The 23619-nt window shown below is 25.9% G+C and overlaps 2 protein-coding genes across 5 annotated transcripts; one reads left to right on the top strand and one right to left on the bottom strand.

Moving 5' to 3' along the window:
- The first annotated feature begins 254 nt into the window (after positions 1–254).
- Positions 255–7515, top strand: LOC122503661. Its single transcript, XM_043614287.1, has 5 exons — positions 255–533; positions 1086–1245; positions 6190–6355; positions 6473–6594; positions 7313–7515. Exons 2-5 carry the CDS (start codon positions 1089–1091, stop codon positions 7513–7515), a joined length of 648 nt encoding a protein of 215 aa, XP_043470222.1. The 5' UTR covers positions 255–533; positions 1086–1088.
- A 1582-nt stretch (positions 7516–9097) lies between these two features.
- On the bottom strand, positions 9098–22947 carry LOC122503639. 4 transcript variants are annotated; one of them, XM_043614262.1, is made up of 8 exons: positions 22823–22947; positions 21940–22277; positions 21453–21710; positions 20724–20933; positions 20331–20653; positions 18303–18439; positions 10444–10635; positions 9098–10366 (listed from the first exon to the last, which is right to left on the bottom strand). In XM_043614262.1, the coding sequence occupies exons 7-8, from the start codon at positions 10471–10473 to the stop codon at positions 9371–9373; spliced, it is 1026 nt and encodes a 341-aa protein (XP_043470197.1). In that variant the 5' UTR covers positions 10474–10635; positions 18303–18439; positions 20331–20653; positions 20724–20933; positions 21453–21710; positions 21940–22277; positions 22823–22947; the 3' UTR covers positions 9098–9370. The 4 variants fall into 4 exon arrangements, with proteins under 4 accessions (XP_043470197.1, XP_043470199.1, XP_043470198.1 ...); XM_043614264.1 differs by lacking the exon at positions 18303–18439; XM_043614263.1 differs by lacking the exons at positions 21940–22277; positions 22823–22947 and having other exon boundaries at positions 21453–21812.
- Between the last annotated feature and the right edge of the window lie 672 nt (positions 22948–23619).

Below are 23619 nucleotides of genomic sequence, written 5' to 3' on the forward strand. Positions count from 1 at the left end.
GTTAAGGTTATATGTCAAGGTTGAGGTAAGGTAATTATTAAGTTTAAGGTTGAGGTAAGGTTAAGGTAAGGTTGAGATAAGTTTACCAGTTATGGAAAATATTGACAAAATAATTAATAATATAATAAATAAATATTAAATTAGAAAGTTAAGTTTGTTGCTCTTCTCTATTTTGGAAACCTGACATGAAGCAGAAAATTTTGAAAACAAATTTGGGGGGACTGGGATTCGAACCCGGGATCGACGCGCATAAACCTAATGGAGAGTCCACAATAGGTGCAAATGCTAGGCTAGTGCAAGTACAAGTACAAATGCTAGTGTCACAGAGTTGGACTTGGTTGCGCGCGCACGGTGCCAACTGTTGCGGAGTTCGTGAAAAAAGTTTTTCCTTTTGGTTTTGAAACTTCGCCGTTAACAGCCGTTAAGTAGTAAAATAATCGCGTGATTACGATTTTTTTGACAAATTTGTCTTAATTTGACACCGCCCAGCACTTATTAATTAAATTATTTATATTCTTACGCATTTTCAGCAAGTAAGTAATTATTTTTTTTACTAAAATTTTAAATTACCTCACCAAAGTCACAAAATATTATAGGTTATGTTTACTATATTTAGATTTTATTAATTTTTTTATTATTATTAAAGTTATTTAATTATTAAACTAATGTTCTTATAACCTCTGAAATATTTAATAAATATTATTTTTATAAAATTAAAACGAAATATCTAATCGAAATAAAAAAATTACGTTCATAAACAGAATAATTTTTTCTATATACTCTTTTCTTCAGTCACATGCATATTTTTAAACATTTTTGCTAGATAATTAATAAAAATTACGAGAGTAGTACAAATTTCTATTTTTTGAAAATTTTGGTACTTATTTAAAAATTTTTAGTTAATTAATTTTTTTTTATTTTTCGAAACATATTATAATTTAAAAAACCAAAATTTGTTAGAAAAATAATTAACCAACCATAAACAACTAAAATTCAGATGAGTTGAAATTTCAGAGGTCCCTTCCGTAATTGCGACTTTTCCAAACAAATTTTAGAAATTTTTTCACTAATTTTGTTTTTTACAGACTATGGAGGATCTAAACAGCCTGTTGATAAGATTAGTGCAGAACCATCCGATAATTTACGATAAAGCCTCGAAGCATTATAAGAATAATTTTAAAAAAAAGGAAGCTTGGGAACAAATTGTTCTCGCGTTCAATACAAAAGTTAGAAGCGACATAACAGGTATATAAATAATTTTTATTAATTTTAAAGAACTGTATAAAAATAATTAAACAAAATAGTTTTGAATTAAAAATCATACTTTAAATTTTAAGTGAAATTTAACATTTTGAAACATAAAAGTAGTTATTCATAAATTACACAGCCACACAAAAAAATAAAGTGTCTTGATCTGAGGTCGAGACATATGTATTCCGATGTATTTCGATGCGCTGAATCCGAATCCGCCATCAGAATTTGGCCAATGGGTCCTGGTTTCGCCCTAACCTCAAAAAATACCCTAAAATCGCTAAAATGGTCACTTTTGATTTATCAAAATTGAATCTAACCGCATGTTGATAATATTCTAAGATCCCTTAATTTAAATTAACTATTCTATAAGCTTTTCAATTGAAAATTCCTATAAAACATTAAATCTATCGAACCTAATCTCAAAAACACATCTAAGATTCCAAACAAACAAATTATACCATACACAGCACAATAAAAATTATGTAAGCTCATGAAAGTTACAACTTAGGTGTTTTTATGATTGCTGATTACGAATCCGGTGTTAGTTTATCAAAATTCAAAATGGCGGATCCAATATGGCGAACAATATAATTAAAATTTGTTTGGATTGGCTTAAAAATCGTTACTCGGGGGTTTTCGGGGTCGCTGATGACGAATCCCATGTCGGTTTCTAAAAATTCAAAATGTCAGATCCAATATGGCGGTCTTTATTATTTTAACGATTATTTTAAATTTATTACTCGCGGAATTTTTCGGGACATTAGATAACGAATCGTATATAAATTTTTATAATCTTAAAGTCTTACGAATTGTTAGAAAACAATTATTAGAAATTTAGTGAAATGGAAATTTTTTGACAAAAAAATTTTTGTACCCGGTTGTAGGCACCCTTGAAAAATCCGCTAAAAATGGAAAAATATTACAAGAAACCAACACAAATAAAGAAGAAATAAAAGTTTATTTATTTTAAGAGACTTCGCCGGAATAAAGAACAAAAATGATGACACGTTTTCACACTATGCTCATCGCTAACAGAAGCATAATGCTACCATGTGAAGTAGCTGGCCCGCATATCATAACGCACTTCTAATGCACTGAACGACTATATTCATCGCATTTAATGGAGTTTTCGGCTGTCAATTTCCTTGGCAGAAAGTTTAGATAGATGAGTCAGTAGTCCACATCATTGTCAGTTGGTAGAGCCTCCTTAACATAAAGGTGCCCACAACCGGGAATGACAGTCATTTTTTAAAAAGACTGATGCAGGATTTTGGTTAAACACGAAGGTAAATCACAAAATATAATGACAACACTGCAAAAAAAAATTAAACCCTTTTTTCTGAACGAATCTACAGATTCTACACCCATATGTTGCTCTTTGAAAACAATACAAAATTACTCTTTTATTTATTTAATGCAAATTTTCTTTATTATGCTCTCAGCTATTACACGAATGCATATATTTGTTTCGTTATTAATACAAAAAGTCCGTATTGTCAACGAACACGACTAGCAATACTTAGATCAGTAAAGTCTGCTTGCCGTCGAAGTTTACGTAGAGGTGCCCACAACTGGCGCACTTCAGCTAATAAATTTAAAATAATCGTTAAAATAATAAAGACCGTCATATTGGATCAACCATTTTGAATTTTTAAGAACCGACATGGGATTCGTCATCAGCGGCCCCGAAAACCCCCGAGTAACGATTTTCAAGCCAATCCAAACAAATTTTAATTATATTGTTCGCCATATTGGATCCGCCATTTTGAATTTTGATAAACTAACACCGGATTCGTAATCAGCAATCATAAAAACACCTAAGTTGTAACTTTCATGAGCATACATAATTTTTATTGTGCCGTGCATGGTATAATTTGTTTGTTTGGAATCTTAGATGTGTTTTTGAGATTAGGTTCGATAGATTTAATGTTTTATAGGAATTTTCAATTGAAAAGCTTATAGAATAGTTAATTTAAATTAAGGGATCTTAGAATATTATCAACATGCGGTTAGATTCAATTTTGATAAATCAAAAGTGACCATTTTAGCGATTTTAGGGTATTTTTTGAGGTTAGGGCGAAACCAGGACCCATTGGCCAAATTCTGATGGCGGATTCGGATTCAGCGCATCGAAATACATCGGAATACATATGTCTCGGCCCCAGATCAAGACACTTAATTTTTTTTGTGTGGCTGTGTTATTGTATAGAAAAACTAATTTTTTTAGAACAAAATACCAGGGTTGCTGCGGTTTCAGTATATAAAAATTGCCTGACTTTTTCAGGATTTGCAGACCATTTTTCTTAAAATTACCTGACCAAATTAGTTAGTTATTGTTTTATTCTTTGATTCCTCACATGTTTAATATTTTTTCTTTTTAAATATTTTCAATTTTAAAATTAATGTATTGGACATCATTGAATTCTTGCATAAAGAATTTTATCAAAAAATTTTAGAATAATTCAATTCCTTCGGAGAATTTTATGATTTATAAGAATAATTTAATTATTGTGAAGAATTTTATGAAAATGATTGATAATTCAAATTAAATTGTTTAAAAAATTTGTTTCAATTTTTTTTAAATGGATTTCTTTTATAATTTTAATTGATAATTTTCAAAATAATTTAATTTCATCAACGATTTCTTTCAAGTTTATAAAATAATCGTGTTTCTTAATAATTGAATTTAATTAAAATTTGTAGAAAATTATTGATTATGTCAATTTTTTTAAAAATTATAATTAATAATTATAATGTAAACATTTATTAAAATTTTTCTAAAAAATTAAACTCTTTTAAACAATTTTATTTGAGATGTGGGTCAAACCATTTTATTTCGCCTAATGTATTTTTGACCTTCAGAAAAAATTTCAATACTTCGGGAAAATATTCTTACATGTTTTGGGATTACGAAATGCACAATGATTTGTAAAAAATAATTTCATTTCATATAAAAAAAGATATTATAAATTGAGAGTACATGAAAAAAGGTTACATTGACAGGCATTACAAAATATTTAAAAAAGGAGTAATCTCTTTAAGAAATATAAAAAAAGCGATTGCTATTTATTTTTAAAGACTTAATTTGTGATTTGAACTTGATAAAAGTATCAAATGATTTATAATAAACTGTAAAATATGTTATTTAAGTTTCTGTATGAAATGTCAAAAATCGATCATATTTAACAATTTTTTTTGACAAAGTCATTTAATTTTCGTAAATCAGAATTATTTAAATAATAAGTATTTTAAATACACTTTATTATTATTTAAATACTTTTTTGATTATCAACTGAGAAATATAAAAAAATTTACCTTAAAAATGAACCATTCTTCTTTTTATCGGGATTTTGAATGTTTGTAACTTCGTTGGAGAAAACCCGATTTATGCCAAATTTTTGGAGCATGTTGATTGAAACAATATCTTCCTGCTACTAAAATTTCGCGATGGGTTTTGCACAAGTTTTCAAAAAAAATTGATTTAAAAAAAGTGTTTATTTTGAAGGTTAATGACAAGTATTATAGCTGACTTGAAGTTGGTTCGCTACTTGCAATAAAAGTCAAATTCAAAATAAAACGATTTTTTTAAAGTCAGTTTAAAACAAACCAACTTCAAGTCAGCTATAATACTTGTCATTAACCTTCAAAATAAATACTTTTTTTAAATCAATTTTTTTTGAAAACTTGTGCAAAACCCATCGCGAAATTTTAGTAGCAGGAAGATATTGTTTCAATCAACATGCTCCAAAAATTTGGCTTAAATCGGGTTTTCTCCAACGAAGTTACAAACATTCAAAATCCCGATAAAATGAAGAATGGTTCATTTTTAAAGTAAATTTTTTTATATTTCTCAGTTGATAATCAAAAAAGTATTTAAATAATAATAAAGTGTATTTAAAATACTTATTATTTAAATAATTCTGATTTACGAAAATTAAATGACTTTGTCAAAAAAAATTGTTAAATATGATCGATTTTTGACATTTCATACAGAAACTTAAATAACATATTTTACAGTTTATTATAAATCATTTGATACTTTTATCAAGTTCAAATCACAAATTAAGTCTTTAAAAATAAATAGCAATCGCTTTTTTTATATTTCTTAAAGAGATTACTCCTTTTTTAAATATTTTGTAATGCCTGTCAATGTAACCTTTTTTCATGTACTCTCAATTTATAATATCTTTTTTTATATGAAATGAAATTATTTTTTACAAATCATTGTGCATTTCGTAATCCCAAAACATGTAAGAATATTTTCCCGAAGTATTGAAATTTTTTCTGAAGGTCAAAAATACATTAGGCGAAATAAAATGGTTTGACCCATGTTATAAATTATTAAATTCCTTTAAAGAATTTCTATAAGTGTTTTTGAAAATGTAGTTTTTTAAATTAATTTTAAGTAAAACTCTTAAAAATAAATTATTTAACAAAGAATTTTTTCAACTTTTTAAATTAATCGTTACTATTTTTTATTTAATTCTTGCGATAAATTTTTCTAAATACTTATAAAAATATTTGAAATGTTTCGAAAAATTTATTGAAACATTAGAAAATAATTAAATTTTTTTGGAAAATTTTATAACGAATTAAGGAAAAAATTGTATTGTTTTCAAGAATTTATTAAAATTTCTGAACATAATTGAATCTTTTCGAAAATTATTCTTAAAAATTAAAAACAATTAATTATAATCTTATTCTAATTAAGTATTAAAAATTAAGTTTAAATGAAATATAATTTTTTAAAATTACTTTCAGTTTTTCCTAATTAAGATTTTGAGAATAAATTTTGTGATATTTTTGAAAGAAAAATTTGAAAGTTACTTTATTTTTAAAAAATTTTGCATTAGTAAATTATAATAATAATTTTTGTACCTTTTATAATTTTAAATCTGAATTAAGTTAGTTTCAGTGCATTTTATTTTATTGCAGCTGATCAAGCATTCAAAAGATGGAAAAAATTAAAAGACATTTTTGTGAAGGAAAGAACAAAAATTAAAGCATATATTCCATCAGGTTCGTCTGCTCAATGCCATACAGAAAAATGGATGTACTACGACGAGTTGATTTTTTTAAAAGATATCGTCGATCACAAAAGGTTAGAATTAAATAATTTTTTTCTTAATTTCCTGTATAAAAATTTCCTGTATTTAATCTGCTGTATAAATCATAAAGTCAATTTTTTTTAATAACGGAAATAATCATTTACTTTCAGTACTGTTAGTAGTTTCCAAAGACCAAATGAGCACCTAGAAGAAGGTGAAGATGAAGAACATGAAGAAGAAGGTGAAGTTCAAATACAGGAAGAAGAAGGAAGAGAAGTGTTCGATGATGCAGGTGAATTTTAAAGTGGTATGGTGGTATAATTAAGTGTCAATTTTTAAAAAATGAAAATAGTTTATTAATGACAGGCTTCTCACTCATCTATTTGAAAATATGCTTATTTGTTTAAAAAAATGATTTAATTTAAAAATTTTTTTAAACAAATAAGCATATTTTCAAAACTGTGTATTTGTCTTTAAATCTGAGCGGTCAATTTTTTTAGATTATAATTGAATATTGAATGAATAATATAGTTAAATTTTGTTAAAATAAATGTTATGTTCTTTAACAAAATTCTTGTTTCAAAAAACTATATTTATATAATTTAAATTTTTAAAGAATTCTAAATAAAAATCTGGAAAATAATTGTTTTTTTATAAAAAATTAGAATTGAAGTTATAATCTGGATAAGAAAAAAAGTGATTTTTTATTTTAAATGAGAAAAATGTCGGGTAATACTCAGAATAAAATTTTTGTAAATTAACTCAAACGAGTTTATTAGTCATCATATTTATAATTTTGAATAGCTACTTTTTTCAGTCTTAAAACTACTTTTTGCTATTTTTTAAAATTAAGTATTGAGTGGGAGCCTTTAATGAAATCATGGAAATTCATTCATACATTTCCATAAAAAGATTTTTATTATTTTTGTTTTGAAACTCGATTTAAATAAAAGTTGATTGCTTGCTTTAAAAAAAAACTATATGAAGCATGTTTAATTTTCTATTTTCAGATATCTTCTTTTACTTTCCTCTCAATGCACCATCTTCTTCTCCGACCCAGATAGAATATTCTGAACCAGACGAATCATCACTTCAAAAAAATAATATTAAAATTGAGCGATTGATTGTGATAAAAGATATATGGGACAACATCCCTCAAAATCAAAAAGTAAATTGTTATAAAGAATTAAGTCAGTTAATGAAAGAAGGATAATCCTTATTAATTTTAAATGAAATAAAAACACATTTCGAAGTAAATGAAACAAATTTATTTACCGTAGAAATTATTTAAAGTAGGGGAGAGGGCCCCAAGGTGGTCAGGGCCCTAAGGTGGTCACCCTAAGAAAATTGTTGTATATTAGTTAGTATCTTCAAATGTTTTTTGTTATTGTCATTATTTGAGAAGGCAAAGATTTTAGTAAAGTTTTGAGGTAAATAATCGTATGAGTCTCTTTGTAACGTGAACGTCGTGAAATTTCTGTTTTTAAATGATCGAGAAATTTTTTTCTCAGGGTGTTAAAATCATCGAAATTAACCATTTTTAATTAGTAAAAATCGTTATAATTATCTTTATATATCGTACAATAGTATTCCAAATGAATATAATTAATATTGTGCTTTAAAAAATTTTTTCATTAACGTTTAAAAAATTGTGTCTTGGCCCTAAGGTGGACACTTTTTTGGCCCCAAGGTGGTCACTTTTGATTTTTTATGAAAATGTGCTTATACGCTATATTTATCAACATTTATCACTGTGAATGTGAATTTTATCAATTTTTAAGTTTTATGATGAATAATAATGAAATAGAATTATTTTCATAATTTTACCTGACTAATACATACACAAAAAGTATCATTTTTGAAGAAAGGACAAAGTGCAAAAAAATATTATGTAATATGTTTCTGTCATCCTGAAAAACAATTAATATTAAATAAACAACTTAATAATACGTTTTTTTACATTTTTTTAAAACTTTTTTAGTGAATTTTTGTATGGTGACCACCTTGGGGCCACTTTTTTAAAAGTCGAATTTTCAACTTTTTTTAAAAAGTGCCATAACTTTTTTTTTATTAATGAAATGAAAAAAACTTCATGATAGGAAGTTAGGTGATAAGATAAAGTTTCAAACGCCGTATTATTGACCTTTATATATAATTCCATTAGAAATCTACAGTCGTTTAAAAGATGGGTGACCACCTTAGGGCCCTCTCCCCTATTCTTTTCAAGTAAGAAAAATAATTTTTGGTTCTGTTTTTACTAATGAATTATAATAACTTATAATTTCTCTGAAATATTTAGAAAATATAATTGAATAATAATATATAATTTGTCAAATTTTTAAATATTCAGTTTTGTTTGTAAACAAAATAAACTGTTTATGGCTATTAGTGTATGAAAATAATAAATTTGTTAGTGTGAATAGTGAAAATTCACTTAACTTAAAATTAACTTAAACTTCAACATTAAATAGCGCGTCAATAGTAGTTAAATATCTATAAAATATAATTGAATAACATTATATAATTTGATATATTTCTAAATATTCAAATTTCTGTTTTTAAACATAATAAAAACTTTTTATGATATGTATCAAAATAATACATTTTTTAGAATAGTTAAAATTCACATAACTTAAAATAAACTTCAACTTCAAAATTAAATAATATACCAATTATTTAAAAACGATCCTTTCTGTCAAATTTTAATTTTGATTAACAAATATTGAAATCAGCAAAATGCAGTACATATTTCAAAACTTATTAAATTTTATAAAATATAACAGAAAATTGTGGTTCTTTGGCAAGTGGATAACCATTAGCACACACTTTAACCTTTAAAATTACCTGTGATATTTATTATTGTTGTAATTTAATAATTATTTGAGAGATACTTAACATTTAACAGAAAAAATTAATGACGAAGGGGGGCATTTTCAAACGAGTAATGTAAATAACATTTGTCGTAAAAAGCACACAGCGAAATAGTGCATCTAATCTTTTTTATATTTCAGCAAGATATCTAAGACTCTGTCCATTAAATCCTTCTGTTTATTTTCTTCAATCTGCATCTAGTCATTTGCACATAAATTAAAGAGAGCATCTCCACGAGGGACAGGAGTATCAGTCTTCTGCAACTGTTTTTGTAAGACTAATTGTTTCGTTTTCGCGAATTGAGTAAATGCATTTGACATTTCTTGAAAATTTTCAGACGTGCGCAAGATTGCTTCGTTAATACTGGACATTTCATTTTGCCTTTTGGCACATTTTTCTTTTGCAAATCGATCTATCGGCGGTAACTTATTAGCTTTACTAGTCAACTGAGTTTTAGGAATATCTTGTATTCGAGTGTATTGTCTCATTTTGGGAGCTGTAGGGAATGCATCAAATGCATTAGGTTTATCAGGCATTACTTTTCTTTTTAAATTTCGATTTAATGATTGCTTTTGGAGTTGATGAGAAGTCGTAGAAATAATATGCGGTTGAGAAATCGTGGAAGAATTTTTTGAAGAATCCCCAAATTGTAAGGTTGCTGATGTGGATGGTTCTTGAAGTTGAGAAAATGTTGCAAAAGGATTTTGAAGTGCAGAAATCGACAATGAATTTTTTGAAAATCCTCTTAATTGTGATTGAAATTCATCTTCTGTGGAATGTAATTGTGAATTAACTTGCGATTCGAATAATTCTGACTGTTGTCGACATGAAGAATTGCCACTTTGAAAATCATCTTCATTTGGCAAAGTTGAATATTGTGAAGGCAATAATGAAGATTGTGATTGCGAAAAAGTGGAAAACGATTGATGAACTGGAGAAATTTGTGAGAATGACGACGTTTGTAAAAAATCTGAAGCTTGTGATATCACATTATCGTCATCAACTGTAATAACTTCATCCTCAAAATATAAGACATCGTAATTCGAAAATGGTTTTTGGTCAGTTGCTTCGTTATCTTCTAATAAATTATGAAAATTAACATTTTCCGCATCAGTTGAGGATTTCTCTGCATCATTATTTCCATCTGATGATCTCTCCCCAAGAGCTGCAAGACGGTGAAGACATTTCAACATCTATAAAAAATACACATTTTTCGATTATATATTTTATAATGATTCAATTAATTTTAAAAAAATATTTAATTGCACACCTGACACTGAAAGATGAGTATTTTTTGCATTAGGAACAGTTTGAAGTCCGGAAGATCCAGGATTTTTGAATGATTTAATTCTGCTGTGCTGAACTAAAAATTGAAGATCATAATATAAGTACCAACTGGAATTGCATTTTTTATAATGTCCATTAAAAGATCTTCTTCATTGGTTCCACCTCTTCTGCGGATCTGTAAATTAAATAAAATTTGTTATAAAATTTTGCTCATTTCAAATTCCCTGACTTTTCCAGGTGTTCCAGGCAGGGCTCGAAGAAGTGAAAGTATTTAAAAATACGGACTTTACGGACCAACTGACAAAAATAGAATCAGGGCGAATCAAATAAGAGAATATTTTACTTAAAACCAGAAATTCAGTTTTTCATAACTAAAAAACATGAAGAAATCGAGAACTCCGAGTCTTCGACTCGAAGTCATCGTTTTCTTCACGTTTTATAATAATTAATAATAATTATTAATAAAAATAATTTATAATAATTAAAATCATTATCAATTCAATTATTATTTTTAAGAATTTTTATCTAAAACTATTCTTTATATCGAATGTTATTAAAATTTTCAAAAATAATTAAATTCTTGTAAAAATTAACAGGAATTCAATTATTTAAAAAAATTTTTAATAAAATTCTTGGCATCAATTAAAAATAACAAAGATCTTATCAGATCTTCAATTACTTTCAGAAATTTTAATAACATTTTTCGCAAGAATTTAAATATTTTTCGTAAAATAATAAAAATCTTTGCAGAGATTCAATTATGTACTTTCAAAAGTCTTAATAAAATTCTTCGCAACTATTCAATTATTTTCAAAAATATCTGAATTTTAGCAGAAATTCAAACATTTTAAAAAAGTTTTGATAACATTTTTTTTAGTACAAATTTAATTATTTTTAAGACAATTTAAAAATAATGTCTCGATAAAATTCAATTATTTTTAAAATTTTAATGAAATTCTTTGAAAGAATTCAATTATTATAATCTAAGATTTTAACTGAAATCTATTTTTAAATCAATATTTATGAGAAAATTCTACCAGAATACAATTATTTAAATACAAAACCAAATAATTTATTGAATAATTGAATTTTTTCTTGGAAATCAATTTCTATTAAAAATTTTGTCAACAAATTTTTAAATAATTAAATTATTTGGACGAATTTTAATAAAATTTTTAAGAATTTTTTCGAGGAATTAAAAAAATTCTATTGAAAATAATTGAATTCCTAAAAAGAATTTTATTACTTTGGAAAATAATTGAAATTTTTCAATGGATTTTATTAAAATTTTTGATATTTTTTATTACTTTAAAAATAATTGAAATTTGTCGAAGAATTTTGCTATTTATTTATAAAGATAATTGAGATGTTGACCGTTTTTAATAGATTTTTTGAAAATAATTGAATTTCGGAAAAGAATTTTAATATTTCTAAAAATAATTGAAATTTTGACAAGAATTTAAAAAAAATTTTGAACATAATTGAATTTTTGCGAAGAATTTTATTACTTTTATAGAAATAATTAACTTCCTGCAATCATTTGTAATTTCTCTAAAATTCTCAAAACTATATTGTACAATTTACGAACTTTTCTTCCTTTTTAAATGAAATAAAAATAAGTTTTTAAAACTACATATATGTTACAAAATTTAATAATTAATCCTTATAAGTTTTCCATATGAATTAAGATTTTCATAAATTTCAAATTAAAACCTTTCTAAAATTAAAAAATTTATAATAATATTAAAAATTACGGACTGATGGAATCATTAGTTCATATTATAAAATACTGTTACTGTAACTCCTTCAAAATAACTTTCATCAGTTGAATTCAATTATTGTTTTCCGGAATTTTTTACTAAAATTCTTCTTTAAATTAATTGTTTTTAATAATTTTTTAAAAAAAATGATTGAAAATTTTCAAATTCTTTTGTTTGCAATTTAATTTTATGAAATTTCATCGATTATTCTGAAATTGTTCAATCAAATATGTATTAGAAAATAAAAACTTCAAATAACTTAAAAAAATTCAATTAAACTTTTTAAGAAAATATTAAATCTACACAATTTTCAATTAAAAGTATAAAAAATTCAAACATTCAAAGATTGTAATTTGAAACCTTTTCAAAATTCAATTATTCCTAAAAATCCACGCTACAATACTTTCTGTATAAATTTGAATTGGTAAACATGTTTATTACTTGGAATTAGTGACTGACCTTTTCCTTTTGAATTAGCAAATTTTACTATTAAATTAGTAGAAACGACTATTTATTAGTAAAATCTGCTAATTGAAAAGCAAAAAGTTAGTCACTAATTCAAATTAGAACACATTTTTACTAACTTCAATTTAGAGAGTTTAATATTCAATAATTATCTAAAATTTTAACTGAAATTCATATTTAAATCAATTTTTATCAGAAAATTCTACAAGAATTTAATTATTTAAATACAAACATAAATAATTTATTGAAGAATTTAATGTTTTTTAAAATAGAATTTTCATAAAGAATTTTATCAACAAATTTTTAAATGGGTATAATTAAAATTATTTTGACGAATTTTAATAAAATTTTGAAGAATAATTTCATTTTTCGAAAAATTAAATTAAAATTGTATTAAAAATAATTTAATCTCTGTAAAAAATTTGCTTGAATTGAGAAAAGCTTTTAAGATAATTGAAATTTTGACAAAAATTTTATTAACATTTTTTTAAACATTTTTAAGAATAATTGAATTTTGGATTGAATTTTTGCGAAGAATTTTGTTATTTATGAATTTCGAAGATAATTGAATTCATTAGAAGAATTTTATTAAATTTTTTAAAAATAATGTAATTTTTGCACAAAAATTTGTTATTTTAAAGATAATTGAATTCATGATAAGAATTTTGTTATAACTTTTGCAAATTATTAAATTTTTGAAATCATTATATTAAAATTTTTAAGAAGAATTTATTTATTTTACAGAATTTTTTTAGAACTTATAAAAACAATTTAATTAAAATTGTATTGTAAAATGATTGAATTCTTGAGAAGAATTTTATTAAATTTTTTAAAAATAATTGAATTTTTTGAAAGAATTTTGTTATTTCTAAGATAATTGAATTCTTGATAAGAATTTTATTACAACTTTTGCAAGTAATTGAAACCTTGGAATAATTTTATTAAAATTTTTTATAAGAATTTAGTTGTTTTGAAGACTTTTCTTGAAAACTTTTAAACATAATTAAATTATTTCAAAAAATTTAATTAAAATTGTATTAAAAATAATTGAAATTCTGCGAAGAGTATTATTAATTATAAAAATAATTTAATCCGTTTAAAAAATTTGATTAAATTCATGAAAATAATTGAATTATATTAAAATTAATTATATTTAAATCGAATTAATTTTGAAATATTTAAGAATAATTAGATTTCAAGAATAAGCACAATAACTTAAGAAAACAATAATTTTCCAGGATTTCGATCAAAATTGCCTGACTATTCCAGGTTTCTTCAATGTTTATATAATACCCTGACATCCCTGTTTAAAAAAATTATTAAAATGGATAGGATTTGATAGAATTTTCTTCCTTCAATCCTTGAAATTCGAATCCAATTTAATCAAATATTAAAAATCCAATCCACTTCTATCCAAAGTAGAAAATGAAATCCATTCCTATCATAAGTTTTGATGTATTATCTATCAAAGTTAATAATATACTAAAATTCAATATTTTACTATCAAGAGTTTGGATACAAATTCTATCAAATTCTATGAATCGAAAAATCTTATAATTTTCTATCCATGAGTTTTGATTGAATACCTATCAAATTCTTTGGGGCCGTACACATAATACGTCACGCGGCTAGGGGGAGGGAGGGGGTCTGAGAATTGTGACTAAGTGTGACATGGGGGAGGGGGGGGGGGGTGAACTCATGTGTTACGTTACAATCTTTTAAATTCAAAGATTATAAGAAATTATATGTGACAATGTCACTTTTTCTAAATAAAACTAGTTAAAAATGCTTTAAACTATTTAATATCTATTATGTTCCTGTTTAACATCTATTGGCATATTATTTATAATATGATGATAAATAATATATTCTTTTAATTTGAATCAGTTAAAAATCATGGTTTTAACTGACAATCAGTAGTGACTGACTTTTTGCTTCTGAATCAGTTAAAAACAACTGAAAAATTATCCACAAAACACCGAAACTTTTCTAAATATGTATATTAAAGATTTGCTTGCATACTTCGAAAAATTTACTTGCAAAGTTTAGTTAAAATTGTGTAAAGATTTAAATTTCTCACTATACAATAAATGTTTATCGTCAAATTTTCTTAAAAATATAGCTTGAAACATTCCTGAACATTTTAATTACATTTTCGACTATAATTTCGTGAATATTTTCAGGAAAGTTTCGCGTTAAACATTTATTGAAGTGGGATATTTAAATCTTTACACAATTTTCACTAAACTTTGCATTTAAATATTTCTAAGCTTGCGAGTAAATCTTTAATAAATTTTTAGGAAAGTTTCGGTGATATAGGTAGTTAAACGTGACTAAATGAATTAATCAAAAAAAATTGTATTGAAACATCAGTTATTTTTAACTAATTGTCAGAAAAAAATATTTTTAACTGATTCAATAATTTTGAGTGTAGGATATAATATATAATGTCAAATGTATAAAATTCACATTAAAATTTACGTGTGTGACGTGACGTTATAGGGGGAGGGGGGGTTCAAGGTTTGTGACGAAGTGTGACATAGGGGGAGGGAGGGGTTAAAAATGGTCAAAAATCGCGTGACGTATTATGTGTACGGCCCCTTTCCAAATGAAAATTTAATATTTCTCTATCCAAGATTTGGATACAAATTCTATCAAATTTTATGAGTCGAAAATTCTTATAGTTTTCTATCCATGAGTTTTGATTGAATACCTATCAAATTCTTTCCAAATGAAAATTTAATATTTCTCTATCCAAGATTTGGATACAAATTCTATCAAATTTTATGAGTCGAAAATTCTTATAGTTTTCTATCCATGAGTTTTGATTGAATACCTATCAAATTCTTTCCAAATGAAAATTTAATATTTCTCTATCCAAGATTTGGATACAAATTCTATCAAATTTTATGAGTCGAAAATTCTTATAGTTTTCTATCCATGAGTTTTGATTGAATACCTATCAAATTCTTTCCAAATGAAAATTTAATATTTCTCTATCCAAGATTTGGATACAAATTCTATCAAATTCTATGAGTCGAAAAATCTTATAATTTTCTATCTATGAGTTTTGATTGAATACCTATCAAATTCTTTCAACATGAAAATACTATATTTCTCTATCAAAGATTTGGATACATTTTCTACCAAATCCTATTATCTGAAACGTCTTATAACTTTCTATCTATGAGTTTTGATGGAACACCTATTAAATTCCTTCCACATGAAATTTCACTTGTCATGTCAAATTAAAAATCAACAAGCTTGAGTTTGGATCTTGAATAATGTCATCTTGGTTTAATTTTATTCGGGGATGCATTCTATTTGGAATTTAAAGAGTTTGATTAATCGCGAATTGGAATTCATAAAATTGTCATTTTCGCCAATAGTTATTTTTGCAAAAAATTATTATTGCAAATTTACATTTTTACAAATATTTATTTTACTAAACTGTTATTTTGCAAATTTGTTATTTTTGCAAACTTGCATTCTTCGCAATTGACAGTTTTACAAATTGTTAGATACTTTTGCTAATTCTTATTTTTTCTTTTTTGCAAAACTGCTCTGTTATGAATCATTATTTCTGCTAATTGTTGTTTTGCAAATTTTATTTTTGCAAATTTGCATTTCTGGAATTGATATTTTTATGAATTTGTTACAGTTGCTATTTGTAATTTTGCCAATAGTAGGGTCAGACCGGCTAAACTGTGTTAAAAAATTTTCTCAATTTCATGCAATTTCATATGTAAAAATTCATTGTGTCACGTTTAGTGGAGACCCCCCCTCCCCCCAAAAACGTGACATCATTTGTGAACGCTCCCAATGTACATAACGAATTTTTTTATTAAAAACGCGCGCCAACTCCATAGTGGGAAAAAGTTGATTGTTGTGGAAAATTCAGTCTATAGAGGTCACAAATATTATTTGTTTTTAATAATTTTTTTTTAAATGAAAGTTTGTAAAATTGCGCACCGATCTGTGGCGGTAGAATTTTGAAAACTGTTAACAAATATTTTTTATTTAACAACATATATGAACAAAAGAGGAAAAAATTTCCAAAATATTAGTTAAAAAATGCGTAGCAATAATATTTTTTAAAGTTAAGATATCAGATTTAATCTGATTGGTGCACAATTTTATAAACTTTCATTTAAAAAAATTTATTAAAAACAAATAATATTTGTAACTTCTAGACTGAATTTTCCACGACAATCAAATTTTTCCCATTGTGGAGTGGACGCGCGTTTTTAATAAAAAATTCGTTAGGTACATTCCAAATTGAAAATACCAAAATTGTTTATTAGGAGCTTCAAGAAAAGACTACTGAGTATACTTCCTATAAGTTTTATTGCATTTGGAGGGGTAGAGAACACAAAAATAATTCAAATTGTTTATAAAATTGTTATTAAAAATAGGGAATTTTTAAATTTACAATCATGCAAATATTTTCTTTTAAAAGAGTGAACAATTTTGTGTAATCAGTGTAAATTTTATTAATTTATGGTAAACGACTTTTGAGTTATTAATTTTTTTTAAAGTTTGTAATATTTTGTTAATGCAAAAAAATAACAAAAATTTCAAAAAACGATTAAAAGTGTTTTATTGTTTTGTTGTGAACTACAGAGTTTCATAAAAGTTTTAATATTTTAGAAAATCATTGAAATTTTTTTAACACAGTTGAGCTGGCCTGACCCAGTCATTTTGCGAATTTTAATTTTTACGAATTTTCTGTTTTTTATTTCGCTTAATGTTATTTTTTGCAAATATTTGCAAAAAATTACAAAGCGGTCAAATGACATTTGAGCAAAAATGTATTAAATATTTAATTAATACTTTTAACATAATAGCATATATTGCAAATCTCTATAAATATTTTAATTTCTGCTTGTATTTTTTTAGGTACTTACAAAAATTATAATATTTTACATAAACTTACGTTTTTCAAAGTTGCAGTTTATATAGACAGGTCGAAAAATATTTCTCACGTCGATTCGATAGCCGCGGTCGTTAAGCGTTTAGATAGATAGGTCATAGGTGCGGGGTTTGATTCCCATAGGGTACAAGTTTTAATTTAATTCCTCCAGTTTAATTTAGAATGTTTGTATGTTTGGAGTGTGCTAAGAATATAATGTTACTAAAGGTCATAAGAATCTTTTATTATTTTTTCCACAAATTTTTTTTTAAAACTATGTTTTCAATCGGATACAATGGGAAAGAACTTTTTGTTATTTTTCGATACAGGATTTGATAGAATTTAAATCAAAAAATCTTATTGGATTGGAAACAATTTTTAATAATCAATTTTGATAGAATTTGATAGGACTTTCTTCGAAATCAGTGGGACAACGCATGGGACAATTTTCGGATAGACAAAGTATTGATTTGGATAGACTTTCTATTAAAATTATGTGATAGAAACTGATTGTAATTGTTGAAAATTTTTGATTCAGAAACAGGATTGAAATGGAAAGAAATTTTTTTCTTTCCATTTCTATCAAATTTTTAAACAGGGATTTCCAGGTTGCGTGACAACAAAGCATACAATATAAAATGTAGTTTTCAATGTAAAACTGTAAACATCTATCGCCTGCATTTAATTTAATACACAATTTATTACCTGTTATTGGGATTCTCAACTCTTTTAATTTGCAACTTATTTGGGACCACGTTCTTCCTAAGGTGCCTGGAGGTGATGTTTGTTGCACGTAGGGTATATAGATACACGGATTTTGAAACACCAAAGTAACTAAAATTCTATCAAAATTTTGTTGATTAATTGTGTTCATTTTAAATTTAAATTCTTTTTTTTATTGTGCAGATATGAGCTATCACTAACACGTGTTCAAACAGGCTTTTTGATATTTGTCTGTCTCACTCTGTCTACTTGGAGGAATGACAACGACTGCTACAAGTTGCGCGCTGCGCTTGCGCAACACTTTCATTCTTATTAGGTAGTTCGAGTTGGGTGGCGGGAAATTCCATATGGCTGTTTTACTGGAGGAGAAGCAATGCATTGAAGTGAATGGGAATCAAAAAATTAAATTTAAAAAAAAAATTTTTAAATCACGAAAATTTGACAAAATTCCCAATTAATTGCAAATTTAAATAAGTATTTCTAAATGTTTACGAGAATTTAACTATTCAAAGAATTTTAATTAATTTATAGATTAAATTCAAAACTTGAATAATTTTTATAAAGTAATTGAATTTTTGTAAAAAATTTTATTTACAATAGTAATGGAATTCTTAACAAGAATTTTATTGAAATATTTGTAAGTAATCGAATTTTTTTGAAGTGTTTTAAGAACTTAATAGAAAAATTAATTATTTTGAATAATTTAATCATAATCATACTAAAAAAATTGATTTCTTAGAATAAATATTAACGGATTTAAAGTTGTGTAAATTCACAATAAAAAGAAAAATTATGTTTTTATTGTAACAAATCTAAAAAAAGTATACAAATAGTAGCAAATCGAAAACAGGAATAATAGTAATTTGTTTTAGGAGTGTTACGTATGACTTCGTAACCTTTATATTTACATAGAAACTACGAATTTTAATTGAATTATATAGAATCCATTTAATAATTTTGACTTGTAACCTAAAAACACAATTATCGTTCTTACACAAAAATACATATTTATTGGCAACACCAATAAATTCCAACATTAAGCAAAATTCTTAACAACCCACTTTTAATCGGGTAATTAGCACAATTAAATTAAGCAAAGCACATTTTTCTTTTTATGTTAATATCGCAAGGCAAGGTTTCTTTCAATTATTTGTAAATTATTGCACAACAACGAAGTGGTCAAAATCTAAATTTTGCAAGTACCAAATTCTGCAAGCTGTCAGAATAAACTGCATTGAGGATTTCCCCACCTAATTGTCAATCAATAAAAAGAATTGACAAGAAGAAATCTGGGCAGTTGCCCGCGTAAACTTGGCGAAACTAAGTTGGGCAGTTTAATTCAGGCAAAGTACCTGAACGTTATATATATTGTGAGTCATAAAGACTAAAGAATTTTTATCCTTTTTGTGAATTAAAGGGCGTAGTCCCCATTTATTGTAAAATAGAAATATTGAATTGAGATTAAGTCCACTTTAAAGAATATCAAGTTTGAGACTAAATACAAGTAAGAGAAAAGGAAGATTGCTGCGATATAAATACAAATAAAAGAAGCAAACATAACGATTAAAAGTGAGTAAATAATTTCACATTACACTCATATACACAAATCAATTTTCATAAGTTGATTTCATGAGATTTTACTAAAAAGAATATTCACATTCTTTTTTTTATTATAATTTATATTTTAATCCCAGAACATTTATATATTGGAAAATTAAAGGTTTATAAAATATATGTAAATTTGATAATTAAATAAATATTAATTTAACCAATAATTTCTATTCTTATTAATTGTAACTACACAATTGATATTAATAATTGTGAGAGAGGAAAAGTCCCCTACCTATTCAAATTTATTTAATTTGCTGAAGAGCATTTTTCGTTATCACGACAGATTTAAATTGATAATAAAATAATTTATCTATTTTACTTTTATTAAATTAAATCCTATTCGTAACAAGGAGATGAATACGAAGCCGCAGTTTTTTAAAATTCAAATAAAAAAAATACCTTAACGTAGTGCTCCTTCTGGGGACATGAAATAGGTGGCTAAAAGATGTTGTTGATCATAAGCGTCATTAGGCATATTATGATGAACAAATAATTCATTCCTTGCTTCTTCATTTGCACGGACTCGCGCGGGAACAGAAACTCGTCTTCTCTCGGGATTATTAATCAGTTCCTCATTGATTACAAAATTATGTAAACATATGCATGCTTGAACAACGCTTATCGACTTTTCTGTATTAAAATCAAGTCGATTGTTGAAAACTGTCCATTTGCTCGTCAAGATTCCGAAAGAGTCTTCGATACAATTTCGTGCTCTGGATAATCTACAATAAATTAAATTATTAAATATTTTTCTTATAAATCATAATTGAATATAATAAATAATTAAAATACCTTTCATTAAAAATTCTTTGTTCTTCGGAAACAATATTGTTTCTGTTAAAAGGCGTCAGTTTCGTTCAAAAATTGCATCACCGATAAAAAAGTATGGCATAAGAATATTGCTTTGAGGTAGGAAATCGTCTCTAGGAAGATCAATTTCACCCATTTCTAGGGCTTTGTATAAATCGGTGTTGCGAAATGCAGACAAGTCACTCACAGAACCTACATATTTCAAAGAACTGTTACAAAAATTATAATAAATTTCTTTAAAACGATTCAATTATTTAAAAAAAAAACTCTAAATTCAATTATTCATACAAAATTTAACTATTTTCATAAACAATACAATTTTCATAGTAATTCAATTAATTTAGAATAGTATTTTCATAAAAATCAATTATTAAACAATATTTTTATACAAATGTTTCACAATATTTCAATTACTTTCAAAAATAATATTTAAATTATTATTTTAAACAATGTTCATAAAATCTTTATGAAGAACTCAATTATTTTCAAACATAAAACTTTTCACAAAAAATCAATTCTTTTTAAAACATTTTTAAAAAATTATTTGCAACAATTCAATTATTTTCATAAACAATAAAATTCTTCAAAGACATTGAACTATTTTTTTTGTAAATAAATAATCTTCGAAAGCTAATTTTTTAAAATTAATTATCGAGTGCATCACATATTGCTAATAATTTGAAGCTGAAAAACTTCTTATAATTATAATACATGCTGCCAGAATGTGGTGGAGCTTTAATCCGTATTTCTTTGCCATCCAGAGCTCCCATGCAGTTTGGAAAATCCCATCTTGCACAAAAACCCTGGGCAACAACTTTAAGCTCATCGGCAGATTTCCACGGAAGATAAATCGGCGACAACAATTCCCATATCAGAGGACAAACTTCTCCTACAATTTCATACGTTGTACTTCTACCCACGCGGAACAAATTTGATGTAGTGAAGAGGCTATCACCGTAAGCCAGATAACTATAAACAGGAAATGTTATGTTTATTTGTAAAGAGTATATTATGTATTTTTTTAAAATTTTACCACAGATTAGGAAAATCAACGAATTAAGGGAAAAATCCGAAAGAATAAAATTGGTAGGTAAAAAACAGAAAAAGAAACTTAATTTTTTTGTAGCAACCTTGGAACTTTGATTTAAAGAAAAATTTTGTCAAATGAAGAAATATTTTCCATAAATTTGGAACTTACCTCAGTGTTAAAGCAAGGCGCAGTTCTCCGCTCAAGGGCTTTCTCCAACTTTTTTTGATAAGTCTTAAACGCAGAAAACTATACAATTTTTGAAACGATTTCACATCCATTCTCATCAAACTATAGAAAGATTCGCTATCATGATTTGCATAATATAAAAACAACATTTCGTAGGCTCCAAAATTATCTCGCATGTCTTCTTGTATATGTGGCTTCACCCACCAACGTCGGAAAGGTAATCGTCTTTCATGAAAATACCTCTGCATCAAATGAAGGAAATTCAACCAGTGGTTTGAGATTACCACTATAAAATAAAAATTGAACATCCTTGTAAAAAACTGTAAAAAAATTCGTAATGTAGTTTTTGCTACAATAGTACTTCTATGAAATCATTTAATATCACGTCAGGTAATAAATAACAATTATTTTTTTTCAGTGATCACATGAAAATTTATTAACATTTGTAGAATTCCCAGTTCCTCATGATTAGAAAAAGTAAATTAAGAATTTATATACCAATTTTAAAAAATTTAAAGAATTTGAATTCGAACTTTGTGGGCCTTCAATCCAACTATTTATTAACAAATTTTTGTAACATTAAAAAATAATCTTTCTTTCAAATAAAAAAAATGTGTCGAATAAATAAAAAGGAGCAGAAAAAAATCATAAATAAAGTTTGATAAAAAATTTTCTTTCAATTTAAGAAAATCAAAAATAATATTTATTAAATATTTCAGAGGTTATGAGAACATTAGTTTATTAATTAAATAACATTAATAATAATAAAAAAATTAATAAAATCTTAATATAGTAAACATAACCTATAATATTTTGTGGCTTTGGTGAGGTAATTTAAAATTTTAGTAAAAAAATAATTACTTACTTGATGAAAATGCGTAAGAATTTAAATAATTTAATTAATAAATGCTGGGCGGTGTTAAATTAAGACAAATTTGTCAAAAACGGCGAAGTTTCAAAACCAAAAGGAAAAACTTTTTTCACGAACTCCGCAACAGTTGGCAACACGGTGCGCGCGCAACCAAGTCCAACTCTGTGACACTTGCACTTGTACTTGCACTAGCCTAGCATTTGCACCTATTGTGGACTCTCCATAATACCAATTGAGTAGCAGTGAACGGACCAGAGGCGCTCACTGCTCCTCGACTGGTAATAACGCTTGCGTCAGAGCACAGATCGAGTTGTTGCCGGTGGACGGTCAATTGCATTTAAGGTGATCGTTCCGCTATCTTTTGTTTAATTTACAAACTATTTATGTCTACAATTTATTTAGGGCTAAAAGCAAGAAAACTTGACAAAGTACGAGGTTACTTGAGAAACCTAACCTTATTTACATAAGAAATATTTCTAAGGGTTAACTATCGGTATTTGTGGGGGACGTCATTATATCCCAGAGATATCCCGCTGATTATTGGGATATCTAAGGAACATCCCTGGGATATTTGCGACATCTCAGAGGTATCCCTGGGATATCCAAATTTCCATCCTATGGGAGACTCGCGTGGAATATCCTAATATTATCCACACGGGTTATCTTACGTGAGAAAAAGTAATATGTTGAAAAATAATTAGAGCTTTAATTATTTTTCATGGCATACAGGAAGAATGAATAAATGCCCAATTATAATAATACTACATTTTTTTATTATTAAAATCCGTTTT

Source organism: Leptopilina heterotoma, unplaced genomic scaffold, assembly GCF_015476425.1.
Source record: "Leptopilina heterotoma isolate Lh14 unplaced genomic scaffold, ASM1547642v1 Lhet_267, whole genome shotgun sequence".
NCBI classification, from domain to species: domain Eukaryota; kingdom Metazoa; phylum Arthropoda; class Insecta; order Hymenoptera; family Figitidae; genus Leptopilina; species Leptopilina heterotoma.